The following is a 14113-nucleotide window of genomic DNA, read 5'->3' on the forward strand; positions in this document are numbered from 1 at the left end:
CTATATCTTGGCAAATGTAACCAATAGCTTCCAATGTGGACTCTTTCATGTGCTCTGTGCTGTTGGGGTTTGTGACGTTGGCCACCAGCTGAGGAATTAGCTCTGGCCACTGGCTTACTGGGATCTCTGCACAGGCAATGCCAGCCACACACTGCGAGGCTGAACTCGGGCGGTAAGTTTCTGTGCCCAACGTCTGCAAAACCTAGAGGGGCGAGTTTGGAGGAGGGAAATGACACACAGTATCAGTTTGTAACATTCTTTGAGTCTATTTCACCCACCAACAACCACTTCTTTACGATGTATCTGATTTTTGTTCTCCTTGCCCCACAAAGACTACTTAAGTAGCAACACCAGTCTCCAGAACCTTTAAGTAAAACCATTCCTGCTTGTAGCCAAATATAGACTTCTTCCCAACTCATCTCACATCAAAACTCAACACATGTCAGGAAGTAGCAGCCCTGAAAGGCAAGGCAGGAGAGACGAGGGCAAAATATGTGTTCTAGGCATGTGTTTGCAATAAGAGCACGCTCACTGCCTTTTGTGGACAGGAAGGTAGGGTTGTGGGATGTGTCCCTATGGAGCCAAGGTGAATGTAAATCCCAAGTACATTAATCTGACTCAAGGAAGTGATTTTCTCACCAATGACAAACAATTCCTTCCTTTCTGTCCATTACAATCTAGTACTGACTTATGTAAAAAGCTTGGGGTTAAGTGACACCATCAAGTAAATGTTACCAAAATCTAAGACCCAACCATTATATAACTGAACTCTCAGAGGACTAGTTCTGTATGCCTAGGAACCAAAATAGTGTTCTTAGCCATCACCAAGAAGTAGTCAGTGATGCCAAATGGAAATCCGCCACTAAGTATGCCTCATTAGAAATGCAGCATGTAGACAGGGTATTCGCACAGCTTCAGATAAAGGAAGAAGCCAGCACTTGTGCAGGGTTAACCATTACCAAGATCAGCTAAGTCAGACCATGAACTCACTAAGAATCATGAGCTCACTCAAAGGCAAACAGTTAACTGTTCCTGGCATGAACACTGGGCTAAAAAAAAAAAAAGAGCTGGTAGATATTCAGGCCAGCTCTGCTGACTAGGTCAGGTCATTTAGTGCCCTGTAGTTATTAGCTAGTATGAACACTCTTATATGGCATATTATTTTTGCCAGCCTCTACCAAATAACAATAATTTCAATCTTAAAGTTTTGCTCTCTAGGAACCGGACAGCTAGAATGGCTGTCAATAAAAACGATGTCAAAGGCATATAGTGTTGGACACCCTGGCTCCCACCTAGTAAGCTCAGCATTCAGAAGACTGAGGCTAGCCTGAGCTACACAGTGAGCAAGCTCCTTTCTGAAAATCACAAAGGAAAAATGAGGTAAGCTCTCTAAAACTTCACAAGGTGAATGGGAGTCACCCAATCTGACTAAGTCCCAGCCCAGGGTGCAAACACCTAGGGAAGGAGGGACGAGGACTACTGAGTGTGTGGTAGAAGCCAGTCTGGGAACAGTGGGAGATCTCTAGCTTCAAAACCAACAAAAGAGAAAAAATATTTTATTTATGTCCAACAACTAAGGTAGTGGGGATTAAAATATTATTATGCTTGGCTGGAAAGATGGCTCAGACATTAAAAGTGCATGCACCATTTGCAGAGAACTCAAGCTTTCTTCCTAAGTCATGAAGCACACAACTCCTTGTAACTCCAGCTCCAGGGGGATGGATCCTACACCCTTGTCCTCCATAGGCACCTATACTAAAGTGCACACACCCACATACATATATGTAATTTAAAATGACTCAATAACTAGACATATCAGTATACCTTTAATCCAGCACTAGAGAAACAGAAGCAGGTTGACTTCTGTGAGTTTGAAGCCAGCCTGGTCAACATAGTGAGTTCAGCTATAGTGAGACTCTGTCTAAAAGTAACACTTCAGAAAAATGTCATTTCAGAGTAGACACAATTTTGGGTAGAAATAACTTCATATACTCCAAGGAAGAGTCAAAATAAATTGGTTTTCCTAACTTGTGCCAACTGATAGGCAGTAGACAGGATGACTGGAAAAGAGGAGGGTCACTGCTAGGGAGGCATATGCCCCCAAAGGACACTAATTTGCCTAAAAGTAGACTCTAAATCCAGCAATTATGATGTCCATAATCTTGACCTGCCTAAATACAAACAGAAACTCCTCTCATTTCCACCTTAATGCCCTGAACAAATTATGAATGACTATTTAATTTATCATGCTTCTTTTGGCCCCTATCCATAAAGACCACTAAGTAATTAGTACTTAAAACAAGAAAAAAGAAACCCCGTCTATGTTTGAATCCTGTGCTTTCTAATTCAACAAAACAACAAAATCATAAAAAGACACAATGCAAAACCAGCAAAGAACTCACAATGCTGAGACCTCAAGCACGTTCCCATGACTGGTTTTAAGTACATAAAAAGACAAGGTACACACCCAGGACTTAGGAGGCAAAGGCAGTTAAGAGTATGAGTTTGGGGCCAGCCTGGTCTACATAGCAAACATAAAGAGACAGGCAGGCAGACAAGTCCTTCAAGCTCTATGTTTGACTCAAAATTACTTACATCTCCCTGACTTTACACACTATCATGTAAAAACCAGCAAATAACGGGACCCTAAAGCAAAAAGGAGCTGTTTGACTGTGTTGGAGAGAGAGCAAATCAGCATGACACTCCCTGCTCTCCCAAAGGGCCTAAGAGTTCAGTTCCCAGCACCCTTGTTTGATGCTCACAATGGTGTGTAACTCCAGATCCAGGGGAATCAACACCTTCTTCTGGCTTCCAAAGTCGATAAAGCATACATAAACACACACTTTTAAAATAGAAAATATTTTTAAGATATCTATGAAAATCCTTGGCATGGTTGCAAACACCTGACCCCTTTTAGAGTAAATGCAGGAAGGTTAAGAGTTCATAGCCACCCTTTAATAAAATCAAGGATGGACTGGGCTACTTAACACCTTGTTACACACTCAAAAATACATCGGAGTGCAGTGTGGTGGCACATGCCTATAATCCCAGTACTTCAGGAGTGAAATCTATCAAGAGACCCAACTACAGTCAACTAAAGTTTCCCAAGCTGCTGCAAGTCACCTTAGCTAGCTGAACCCAACATCACACCAAACACCTATTTCCCCACTAAGAAACTAATCAGAATAAATTTTAACATTCAGTTAAAGTTTAGGTCTCAGAAACCTATCACTGTCAGGCTCTATGTCATGCAAATGAACACTCCCCTACAACACTGTCCCTTAGACCATGTGACATCAAGGATTGGACACTTACATAGTTCTTGACTTCCCGTCGAGCATTAGCATCAATAGCAAGCCACCTCTGCTGGTATTGTGCCTTGATGTCTGGATCTTTCGATGTCAAAGAGTTCTTAATTTGTAGACCAGCTGCAACTCTGGCAACCTGACTGTTTCCTGGATTTGCCAGCACTCTGGACAGTTCCACAAGGAACGTGGGCTGTGGAGAGGATGCATTTCCAAGTATATTAGCAATTCCCCCTTGCTTGTAAAGAGAAGCACACAAAACTGAGGAAAACCGGGAAGTATCTCTCTGAAATGGCACCTGCCTAGACTCAACCTTGCAGAGGCCCCCTTCAAGAACGAGTCACCACTGTGTGGAGAACAGACCCTGCCTATCAAGAACATGCTCTGAGCCCAAGTCTAATAAATAGCTCCCCGAATTAAAGGCAAACTGACACCTGGTAATACATTAATCCTAGTGACAAGTTTCTCCAAGCATGCACAAGAATGTCCAGGACTGCAAAACTGCTGAACAAAAAGAATACTTGAAAAGTATACTTTAAAAAACAAAATCTTGTCCAAAAATATCAGGACAGCCCTCTGATCTCATGAGTAATCTTTTCTAACATACATATGTAAGTCTAACACAGATGCAAGACCTAGTCCTGTGTGTTTTAGTTCTAATGTTCACCAAAAGGGATCTGTAAGCCAAAGTGTTAACTAGTTTTCAGAAATTGAAAGAACATGACAATGTGAATGATGAACTGTCGAAAAAAATTGGTTTCATCCCAGCACTTAGGTGGCAGAGACAGGTGGATTTCTGAATTGGAGACCAGCCTGATCTAGAGAGAGTGAGTTCCAGGACAGCCAGGGCTATACAGAGAAATCCTGTCCCCACCCCCCCCAAAAAAGAGAAAAAAAGAATGGCTTCATTTAGAAGCAGGACACACCAGGGAACCTATCATGTTTGGACCTAATGTCAACTAACAATGAATCACCCAAAACCCAAATACAGGTCCAAAAGATACTCATCTACAACACATTCCTTCCTCTTTCTGAGCATACATGCATACATACAGGGGCACACGTGTACACAGAGAGGCTGGGGTGGAATCTGTCCAATCAGGAAAGTTATAGAAGGCAAAAGTAGACACTTTTTTTAGTGTTCGCAAACTCTTCAAACACAGGAGATAATTCTCAATGTAAGCAAACTCTACAGACTCAGAAGATAACTCCGGTGTTTATTACGTGCCACTGAAGAGCGTTAGAAGCACAAAAGGGCTGCTTGCCAAGTAGCAAAAGCAAAACCAAGAATATGCTATGAGCAGAATTCTCAGTCTACACTAACAAGGAAATGCTTGGAAAGGTGTGCGTTAAAAGACAAAAATCCTTAACATAAAGTCGCTTACCTCTCTACCAAAATGAAAAGTGGTCGGTACAAATCAGATTTGTGGCTGTATGGATGTTACTTTGTGAAGGTTCACAAAGGACTACATTTGGTTACAATGTTTTTCTGACTTTTTAAAACTTCCTACCTTTAAAAGACTTTCCATACCAACCACCCTTCCCTCCCTCCCCTTCGCCCAAAAAGGAGGAGAAACATTCTGGCAATAAGCTGTTTCAATAAGCCCATTTTTTCCTATACAAAAGTCAAGTCACTTTCTTTTCGTTTTTCAAATGTACTTCCTAAATCCGAAAGTATGAAAAAACGAGGTTACATTTATGATTTATCAGGGAATAAGCACAATCTCAGAAATGAGCCTCAGTCTGAGATCCCTAAAGATGAGGTGTCTGATAACCCAAGTCCAAACAGAACAGACGTGCACACTTAGACCAGGAATGGGCTAATAATGGGCAAGAAAAAGAAAAAATTGTGGCAATGGTTCCAGAAGTGGTCGGTGCCAGGCGTGGCCATGAGCACAGACCAAGGGAGCTGGGAAAAGGTAAGGCTCTGGGAAGTAGTTGCACACAGCCTCAGAGCCAGGGGACAGGAAGGAGAAGCCGGCCGCAGCCAGTACAAGGCAGGCGGCAGGGCGCAGAGCTTCCACATGGCCCCTAGGCCCGGCTCCCCAACCCCCACCCTTGCTGAACACGCAGCGCCATGCAACCTAACTTCCCTTCCCTCCCTCTTTCTCCCTCCCGCTGCACCGCCGCCCTCAGGCCGCGCGGCGATTGGACGGCGATCACCCCGGCGCGCCTCGCCATTGGCCAGACGCGGGGCTCGGGGCGGGACACACCCACCGGCTTCCCGACGGCGGGGTTAGGTTGGGCCGGGCGGGGGGGAAGGGGGACGAGATGGGGCGGGGTGGGTTCCTGAGGCCTGGGCCTCCAGGAGGGCGGGAAGGCCCGCACGCAGGGATGGGGACGCGGCGGGATGGGGCGCGGCGGGGCGGCACGCACCAGATTCTCTACGGCCGCACGCTCGAGGAACTTCTGCGCCGCTTCCAGCTCCAGCCGATCCGGAGACACGGTCTTCTCGAGGATGGTGATGAGCTCCATGGCGGAGGTGACGGCGGCGGGGACTCCTCGCAAGACGACGGCCCGGCCTCACGGGCGGCGGCTCCAACTGGGGATGGGGGTTGGGGGTCGGGTGGGAAGGGAGGGTGGGGTGGGGGGTGGGGGTCACCACAAGCCCATTCACCGGCTGCCTCTGGGCAGGCGCTCCGGCTCCCCTTGCTCCCCGCTCTCCTTCCTTCCGCCCTCCTAATGTGCTAGGCGGCAGCAGCTGCTCCTCTGGCGGCGGGGGAGGGACCCCGGGGGCAGCGCGGAGCGCGGCTGGTGCTCGGGCGGCGGAGGGAGAAAGGAAGGGCGGCCGGGAGTGAGTGAGAGGCGGATCGCAGGGAGGGAGAGAGAGCGAGGGAGGGAGGCGGAGGGATATCCTCGCCGGACCTCTCCGCGGCGGCACCGCGCTGCCCTGCGATTGGCTACGGCCGGGGCCACGCGGAACCCCCGATTGGCCGGCCGGCTAGCGTTGAAGGGCCGCCGCGCGCCCATTGGCCTGCGGGCTTCAAGGCCCGGTTGGCTGGGCGGGCGGCGGGATGGGGCGTGCTTATTGGTCGAGGGGAGGGGCTCCGGGGTGGGGCAGGTAAGAGCGCGCCGCTGATTGGGCTGTCCCGGTAAAGGCCTTCGGGCTGAGCCCGGCTGTGCGCGGGGAGGAGGGTGGGCGGAAGGTAAGGCTCCGGGCGCGCTGGATTGGCTGGGATGCTGGACGTTGATAGGACGGGGCGCCGGGAGAACTGAGGCGAGGAGTTCGGGGGTCGCCGCCGCGCGGAAAGGCGGGAGGCGCCGGGGCTCTTAAGAGCCTAGCGCAGAGCACGACGGGACGCCTCCGGGGTGGGGCGGAGCTGCGCGCGAGGGTCTCGGACGGCGCGCTCCGGAGAGCGGTCACTCGCCGCGCCGTCCGGGAAGCGAGCCTTTCGCGGGCCTCGGAGGGGGCGGGGAAGGGGACCGTTAAAGTCCTGCGCCGCGCCCACAGGAAGCTGCCGTCACGGCGAGGGCGGCTGGCTGCCGGGCTCTGTGCGGAGCCGGACCGTGAGAACCACGTGGTTCACCTTCCAACGTGCGGATTTGGAAACTGAAGCCCAGAGAGAGCGTGGAGCGTGTCCAAGGTCGCACAGCCCATTCCAGACTGGAGCAGAGCTGGGTTCAGGCGCCCCTAATTGTCCTTGGAGCCCCCGTCGGGGCCCTGGGCTGTTAACCAAGTTTGGCGGAGGCGCGTCCTTAGACCGCTTAGCAGTTCCCATAAACCTTTGATGTTCAGACTACAAGATCGGTATAGGATTTTATAAAGGACGTGTGCATTGACGAGCTGTAGCGACACACCTTCCATCTCAGTATCCCGAAGCCTAAACTACAGTCTGAGATCTTGTTTCAAGAAAATAAAAGTATGTTGCATATAGTTGCTTAACGTTCCCTTCCCCTCATTTGGGTACCTGAGCTGCAAGTCAGTGGGTGGGGGGGGGGGATTAGGAGCATATGCGTCCAGGTAGCATGTAAATTTTATTACATTTTTTTTAAGATTTATTTATTATATTTAAGTTCACTGTAGCTGTCTTCAGACACTCAAAAAGAGGGAGTCAGATCTCGTTATAGATGGTTGTGAGCACCATGTGGTTGCTGGGATTTGAACTCTGGACCTTCTGAAGAGCAGTCGGGTGCTCTTACCTACTGAGCCATCTCACCAGCCCCTTATTACTTGTTTTTAAGGTGTAAAGAAATTGCCCTACACTATCCACACTTTGGAAACTTGGGATTTAGTGTTCTCTGGAACACTTAAAGTCATAGCCTCGTGGGGTGTGTGTGTGTGTGTGTGTGTGTGTGTGTTTTCTGCATGTGATGTATCTTTTCAGTGGCTTCATACATACACATAATATGTTCTGAATACTTTCACATCTTATCCTGATTTTAAGGAAGGTTTTTGTTTAATATGCAAGCATAATTTTTGTTTGGGTGTGATTTGTTGGTTGATTTGGGTTCCCCATGGCAGGGGGTGGGGGAGGCTGGAGCCAGGTGGTTTCTCTGTGTAACCCTGGCTGTCCTGGAACTCATTCTGTAGATCAGGCTGGCCTCAAACTCAGATTTCCCTCCCTGCATCCCCAGTACTGGGCTTTTCTTTTCTTTCTTTTTAAAGACAGAGACTCAGTTGGTTGTCAGACAGGTAGATCTCTGGAGTCCCACTTGGTGTACAGAGAGTTCCAGGACTACTCAAACCTGTCTCTAAAACAAAAAACCTGCAGCTCTGTCTGGCCTGGAACGCACTAAGTTGGCCAGGATGGCCTTGAACTCAGACCCAGCTGCTTCTGCCTTCAGAGTGCTGGGATTAAAGGCCTGTGCCACCAAGATTGCCCAGGAAGTGAGCTCTATTGTAATGTTTTCATTAGAATGTCATTCGATTTTTCTTTTTTGTGAGTTTATTCTGTTTTGCATCTTTGAGACAGGATCTCTAGCCTAGAAGTCACTATGTATATCAGACTGGCTTCAATATTTCTGTAACCTCCCTTCCTCAGAGTCCTGAGTGCTGGAATTACCCATGCTGCCCTCTCTTCACTGTGTAAGCTTGTGCACACACCTACATGCAGATACATGCTGGTCCTGTGCCTCCATAACTTTGATTCTTAAGACAAAATGCAGTCTTAATGCTATAGAAACTTGAAGTTTTGCAACAAGAAATGTAGGCCCATTATTCCTCATACAGTATTTCAATACTTTACCTAGTGACTTCCTCTGGCTTACCAGCTCCCTAACCCCAACCTTTTGCTCTCAACTAGAAGGACTACTCTGTATGTATGGCTTTAAATCAGTGATAGGGAAGCTCGGTATGTAAATCAGAGGGGTCACTTAGCATCCCTCAGTAGTTTTATCAGTCATTAGGACTGGGTGCCTTGGAGAAGTAGATATAAGATCAAGAGGAAAGTTCAAGTTCATGTTTGGCTGATCTGAGCTACATGAAACCCTGTCTCAAACAGTAGGGACCGGAGAGATGTCTCTGGTTAAAAGCACCAATTGCTTTCCCAGAGGATCTGGGTTCAATTTCCAGCACACACATGACAGTTTACAGCCTTCTAACTCCAGTTCCAGGGGATCCAGTGCCCTCATCTAGACGTTTAAAAATAAGACTTAGTGACATGACATCCCAGAGAATCCTGTCATTTTCTTGCAGATTGCCCACGCAGGATGACCCATAATTTGGTTCCAGGAAACAAACTGATGTCCTGCAATTTGCTGAGCACACCTCTGCCGCAGCACCAGTCTCTATAGGACCAGTCAGAGGGCATGAGATGGCGAGAACTGTGTGGCAATAAAATTACTATCAAGCATCAGATCCTTAGTGAAACCAAATTGGATTGTATTTTTGTTATTAAGCAAAAATTATAGATGGTGCTGTCTAGTTCCTATTAAAGGCATACATACCCACACCACCACATTTACCACAGCATTAAGTGTTGAGCACACATAGCAGAAACACCTACTTGAGTTCATGTTCCCATCTCTCCATAGCCTGTGAGATGTACTTCAGTCAAATGGGGCTGACAGGGCCGGGGATGTACCTTAGCAGGCAGCACTTCTTGAGCATACATAGTATTTATCACATTGTGGAGAGTGTTAGATCCCTTGGAACTGGAGTTACAATGGTTGTGAGCCACCATGTGTGTTGTGGGGATTGAACCTCTGTTCTCTAAAGAGACGAGCAGGTGAGCTTAACTACTAAGCCATCTCTCCAGCCCGGGATTCTTAGTTTTACTCCGAAGCTCCAGTTGATTGGATGAATACTGCCTAACCCTTGGTATCTGAAATGGGAGAAATCCGTTCCTCTGGAAAGTGCCCCCCTAAACAGACACCTCTGCACGGAGGGGAATAGCAGGACTGGTGCTAAACACTGGATTCTGTGAAAGAGCACTTCCTGCTCTCCCTTCTAGTACTCCAGGAGCCCACAGCAAAGTGACTGAGCAGGAGGGTTCACTGTCAGTGTCTCGGTGCTGCAAAAGGACATCCAAGGACTGCCTGCCTGTCTAGACATAGAGCACTTTACAATCTTTACATACAGCACTTCTCCCGAGAAATGTAGGACTGTGAGAGGATTCACAGGGAAGCAGGGCAGAGATGCTCCTCCATCTTCAGCTCTCAGAAGCAGAGACCTGACTTTAAAAACAAAGCACTTCTCCAAGAACTGGAGAGATGACTTAGCAGTTACGAGCACTGACTCTTCAGAGGATTTGAGTTTGATTCCCAGCACACATACATACATGCAGGCAAAATACCCATTCACATGGACCCAAACTTCTCCAGCCCTGCCTCTTGCCTTTGCTCACTGGGCTGTTCTTGAGTGATCCTTGGTTTGTAAGCCCAGAACCTTTAATTCCCACCTGGCGGGTTCCTTCCTATCACTCCTTGCTCCAGATGTCAGCCCATATGCTGGACTAACTGGCCCTCTATCATCTCCACTTCCCGCCTCCCCACAGGAGCCCTGGGATTACAGTCAGTCATTCTAGCCTACTCATACTAGAGGTCTGAGACAGGATCCTCATGCTAATGCTACAAAGGTTTTTACACACCCAGTCCTCCCAAATACATTTAAAATGCCTGGAGCCTTAAGGAGTCATCAAATCTATTAATGTAGTTGAATGTATCCAGTATTGGGGGAGAGAGAAGGATGAGAAGATTCTAGGCAAGGGGAGGCTCAGAAGTGTGGGAGATACCTTGGTACACATTCCTGTGGGCTAAGATGAATGATGGGGAGGCAGGCAGAGCTGAGTTATAAGGCATCCTTGACAGATAATTCTCTTCTTGTGAATCACATGAATGTGCTGCATGTTCAATCATGTCTGCTTTATCCATTAGCACATTGAAAACCTACTATGTGCCATGCACTGTTTTAGACAGTGATGCACGTGATCTTTGCCTTACAGAAATGGTCATTTAGAAAGCATTTCTTCCACTGGCTCAGTCATGAGGTGACTTAGAATCAAGGGGATCTGTGGTAAATTGAATATTGGAGAGCTTTGCAAATAAGGAGATTGCTCAGGAGGCAGAGGCAGGACCTTAGAATTGGAGGACCGGGCTGGGGAGATGGCTCAATGGTTAAGAGCACACTGACTGCTCTTCCAGCGGTCCTGAGTTCAATTACAAGCAACCACATGGTGGCTCAGAACCATCTGTAATGAGTTCTGATGCCCTCTTCTGGATGCAAAGAGAGCACACATATAACTAAATAAATCTTTTAAAAAAAAAAAAAAAAATGGAAGCCCACAGCCATCTGGTGCACAAGGATAATCCCAGAAGTTGAAGACTGAATGCAGAAGGATTATTGTAAATTCAAGGCAAATCTGAAGTACATAGTGTGTTTAAAGTGAGCCTGGGCTGTGGAATGAGACTGTCCCCACTTCCTCCCACACACCCACATAAAATAAAAGCTGAGCCAGGCAGTGGTGGCACACGCCTTTAGTTCCAGAACTTGGGAGGCAGAGACAGGCAGATTTCTGAGTTCAAGGCCAGCCTGACCTTCAGAGTGAGTTCCAGGACAGCCAGGGCTACACAGAGAAACCCTGTCTAGAAAAACAAAACAAAACAAAAATGGTAGAGTGCCTGCTGTAAAAGCAATACTTTGAAGTCAATCACAACACCCATGTCAAATAGCCAAGAGCATCAGTGAGCCATCATCACAGCATGAGGACCTGGAGGCAGGGGATTTCTAGGAGCCCAACTTGAATAAGAAACATATCAAAACAAACAAACACACAATGGGGCTGGAGAGATGGCTCAGAGGTTAAGAGCACTGACTACTCTTCCAGAGGTCCTGAGGTCAAATCCCAGCAACCACATGGTGGCTCACAACCATCTGTAATGGGATCTGATGCCCTCTTCTGGTGTGTCTGAAGACAGCTACAGTGTACTCATCTACATAAAAAAAAATAAAATCTTTTAAAAAAAAACAAAGAATTTTAAAGGCACCAGGAGTGGTGGCGCACACCTTTAATCACAACACTCAAAAGGCAGAGGCAGGAGGATCTCTGTGAGTGTGAGGCCAGCCTGGTCTACAGAGGGAGTTCTAGAACAGCCAGGAATACATAGAGAGACCCTGACTCAAGAAACCAAAGTAAATAAAATCATCTTAAAGACTACAATAGATCCAACGAGACAACTCACTGGGTAAGGATGCTGAGTTCTATCCCTGGGACTCACATGGCAGAAATGATAGACTTGTGCAAGTGTCCTCTGACCTCCACACACGCATAACATGGCCGATGCACACCCAACCCTCGTGCCTCACCCATATAAATAAATGAGTCATTTTTTAATGTTTTTTTTACAGAATACTATGAAGGTGTACACTGGAGAGATGGCTCAGCAGTTAAAAGCACTTGTTGCTCTTGCTTGATTCCCAGCATCCACATGATGGCTCACACCCATCTGTAAATCAGAGTTCCAAGGGATCTGATGCCCTCCTCTGATCTCCATGGGCACCAGGGATGCATGTGATGCATATACATGCGTGCAGGCAAAGCACTCATACACAGAAAGTAAATAAAAATGCAATAAGGTGAACAAGATGGCACCGTTCATAAATATATACAATAAAAGAAAAAAATAACTCAAAAAAATGTGGAGATTTTATTTTATCTTATTCTCCAAGACAGGTTTACTTGGAGAAAACTTGATTTGGTCCTGTGTTTATTGTTTTGGTTTTTTGCTTTGTTTTTTTTTTTTTAAAGATTTATTTACTTATTATATGTAAGTACACTATAGCTGTCTTCAGACACTCCAGAAGAGGGAGTCAGATCTTGTTAAGGATGGTTGTGAGCCACCATATGGTTGCTGAGATTTGAACTCTGCACCTTTGGAAGAGCAGTCGGGTGCTCTTACCCACTGAGCCATCTCACCAGCCCTGTGTTTATTGTTAATAAATTAATAACTGTAAATGTACCAGTAGAAGACTAAGGAAATGAGTCAGTGGGTTACTGCTGGCCGTGCAGCCCTGAGGATCCGTGTTCAGGTCCCCAGTGCCCATGTGAAAGCTGAGCATGGAGAGCAGAGTTGCAGGGCGATCTCTGAGGATTGCCAGCCAGCCAGTCCAGCTGAAGCAGAAAGCTTTGGTTCAGATCTCTCCTAGAGAACCTACCTCAGAAAATAAGGTGGAGACAACATTAAGGAAGACATCTTGACCTGGAGCCCTGGCCTCCACTTGTGCTCTCGTGGGTAAATATACCTTCATTGACACCACACACACACACACGCACACACACACACACACGGAGTGATAAGCTAGATTTGGTGGCACATGTTAACCCCGGCACCCAGGAGCTGAGACAAGGAGGTTCACCGAGTGTTCAAGGCCTACCTGGGCTTCATAGTGAATCTGGAAAGAGAAACTCGGGAGATCCTGTCCAAACACCAGGCAGGAGAAAGGAGCCATAGCAGGGCCTGTGTTGAGAGACTGTCAGAGAAGAGTGAGGAAGGAAAGCGATCCTTGACAGAACAGTCGGAGAAACCGCCCAGGATCACAGATCGCCAGAGGAGGAAAAGAACCATAAGCAGGAAGCAACACCATGACATTGCTGAACCACGTGGATCCAAAGTGTGGAGGGAAGAAGAGGCGGGTCAAAGAAACAGCGTCAGCAAAGGCACCACATGTCCCGCTCTCCAGATGGAAGATCATGGAGAGACCTGAAAGAGATCCACTCCTGGCTAGCTGTCCTGATGATCATGACCCGTCATCGTATAGAGTTTACAGACTTAGGAAATTGAAGCACAGAACCTCTTACACCCTACTCCATGCACGGTTTCTCAGGAGCCAGTTGGGAGGCAGGACACTTTAGAAAGTAAAGCAAAACAGAAAGGCAGCCAGACATGGTGCCTCCTCCACGAATAGGATTATCAGTCTGAACTGCCCGCGTCTACATAGTAGCTTGGGTTACAAAGTGAGACCCTTGTGAACAAAAGCAAAACCATGATTTAAAAGAAGAGAGAGGTGTGGTCTAGGAAGTAGGATTCACGGGTCAGAATTCAGGTCTCCAAGATAACAATGAAGGAAAATCCTCAGGGTAATAACTCGTCAGGCAGAGGGTCTAGCGAGCAAGCCAGGACAGAAGTGATGCGCCCAAGCCAGGACAGCTCATCAGGGAAAGGTGCTCGCTGCTCAGTCAGCCTGGGTTCAGTCCCTGGAGCCCTCACAGAGGAAAGAAAGAACCACTTTCCTCAGCTTATTCCCTGGTGCCCACAAACACAGGAGTAAATTTAATAATAAAAAGAATGTAACATGGCTATTAGAACACACTTAATAGTGAATGAGAGAACAGAGCATTGCAAGCTCTGAGTTTTGTTTTGTTTTTTTTTTT

General features: G+C 47.2%; 1 protein-coding gene across 1 annotated transcript in view; it reads right to left on the reverse strand.

The window, feature by feature from the left end:
* The window catches only part of Kpnb1 (karyopherin subunit beta 1), a 21878-nt gene extending 15757 nt beyond the window's left edge, over positions 1 to 6121 (reverse strand). Inside the window, exons 1-3 of the mRNA XM_021212715.2 lie at positions 5682 to 6121; positions 3316 to 3498; positions 2 to 202 (exon numbers count right to left, since the gene is read on the reverse strand). Coding sequence (XP_021068374.1) covers positions 2 to 202; positions 3316 to 3498; positions 5682 to 5780 — 483 coding nt within the window. The 5' untranslated portion in view covers positions 5781 to 6121. The remainder of the gene's footprint in view (position 1; positions 203 to 3315; positions 3499 to 5681) is intronic.
* Positions 6122 to 14113: the final 7992 nt, after the last annotated feature.

Source organism: Mus pahari, chromosome 14, assembly GCF_900095145.1.
Source record: "Mus pahari chromosome 14, PAHARI_EIJ_v1.1, whole genome shotgun sequence".
Classification (NCBI taxonomy): domain Eukaryota; kingdom Metazoa; phylum Chordata; class Mammalia; order Rodentia; family Muridae; genus Mus; species Mus pahari.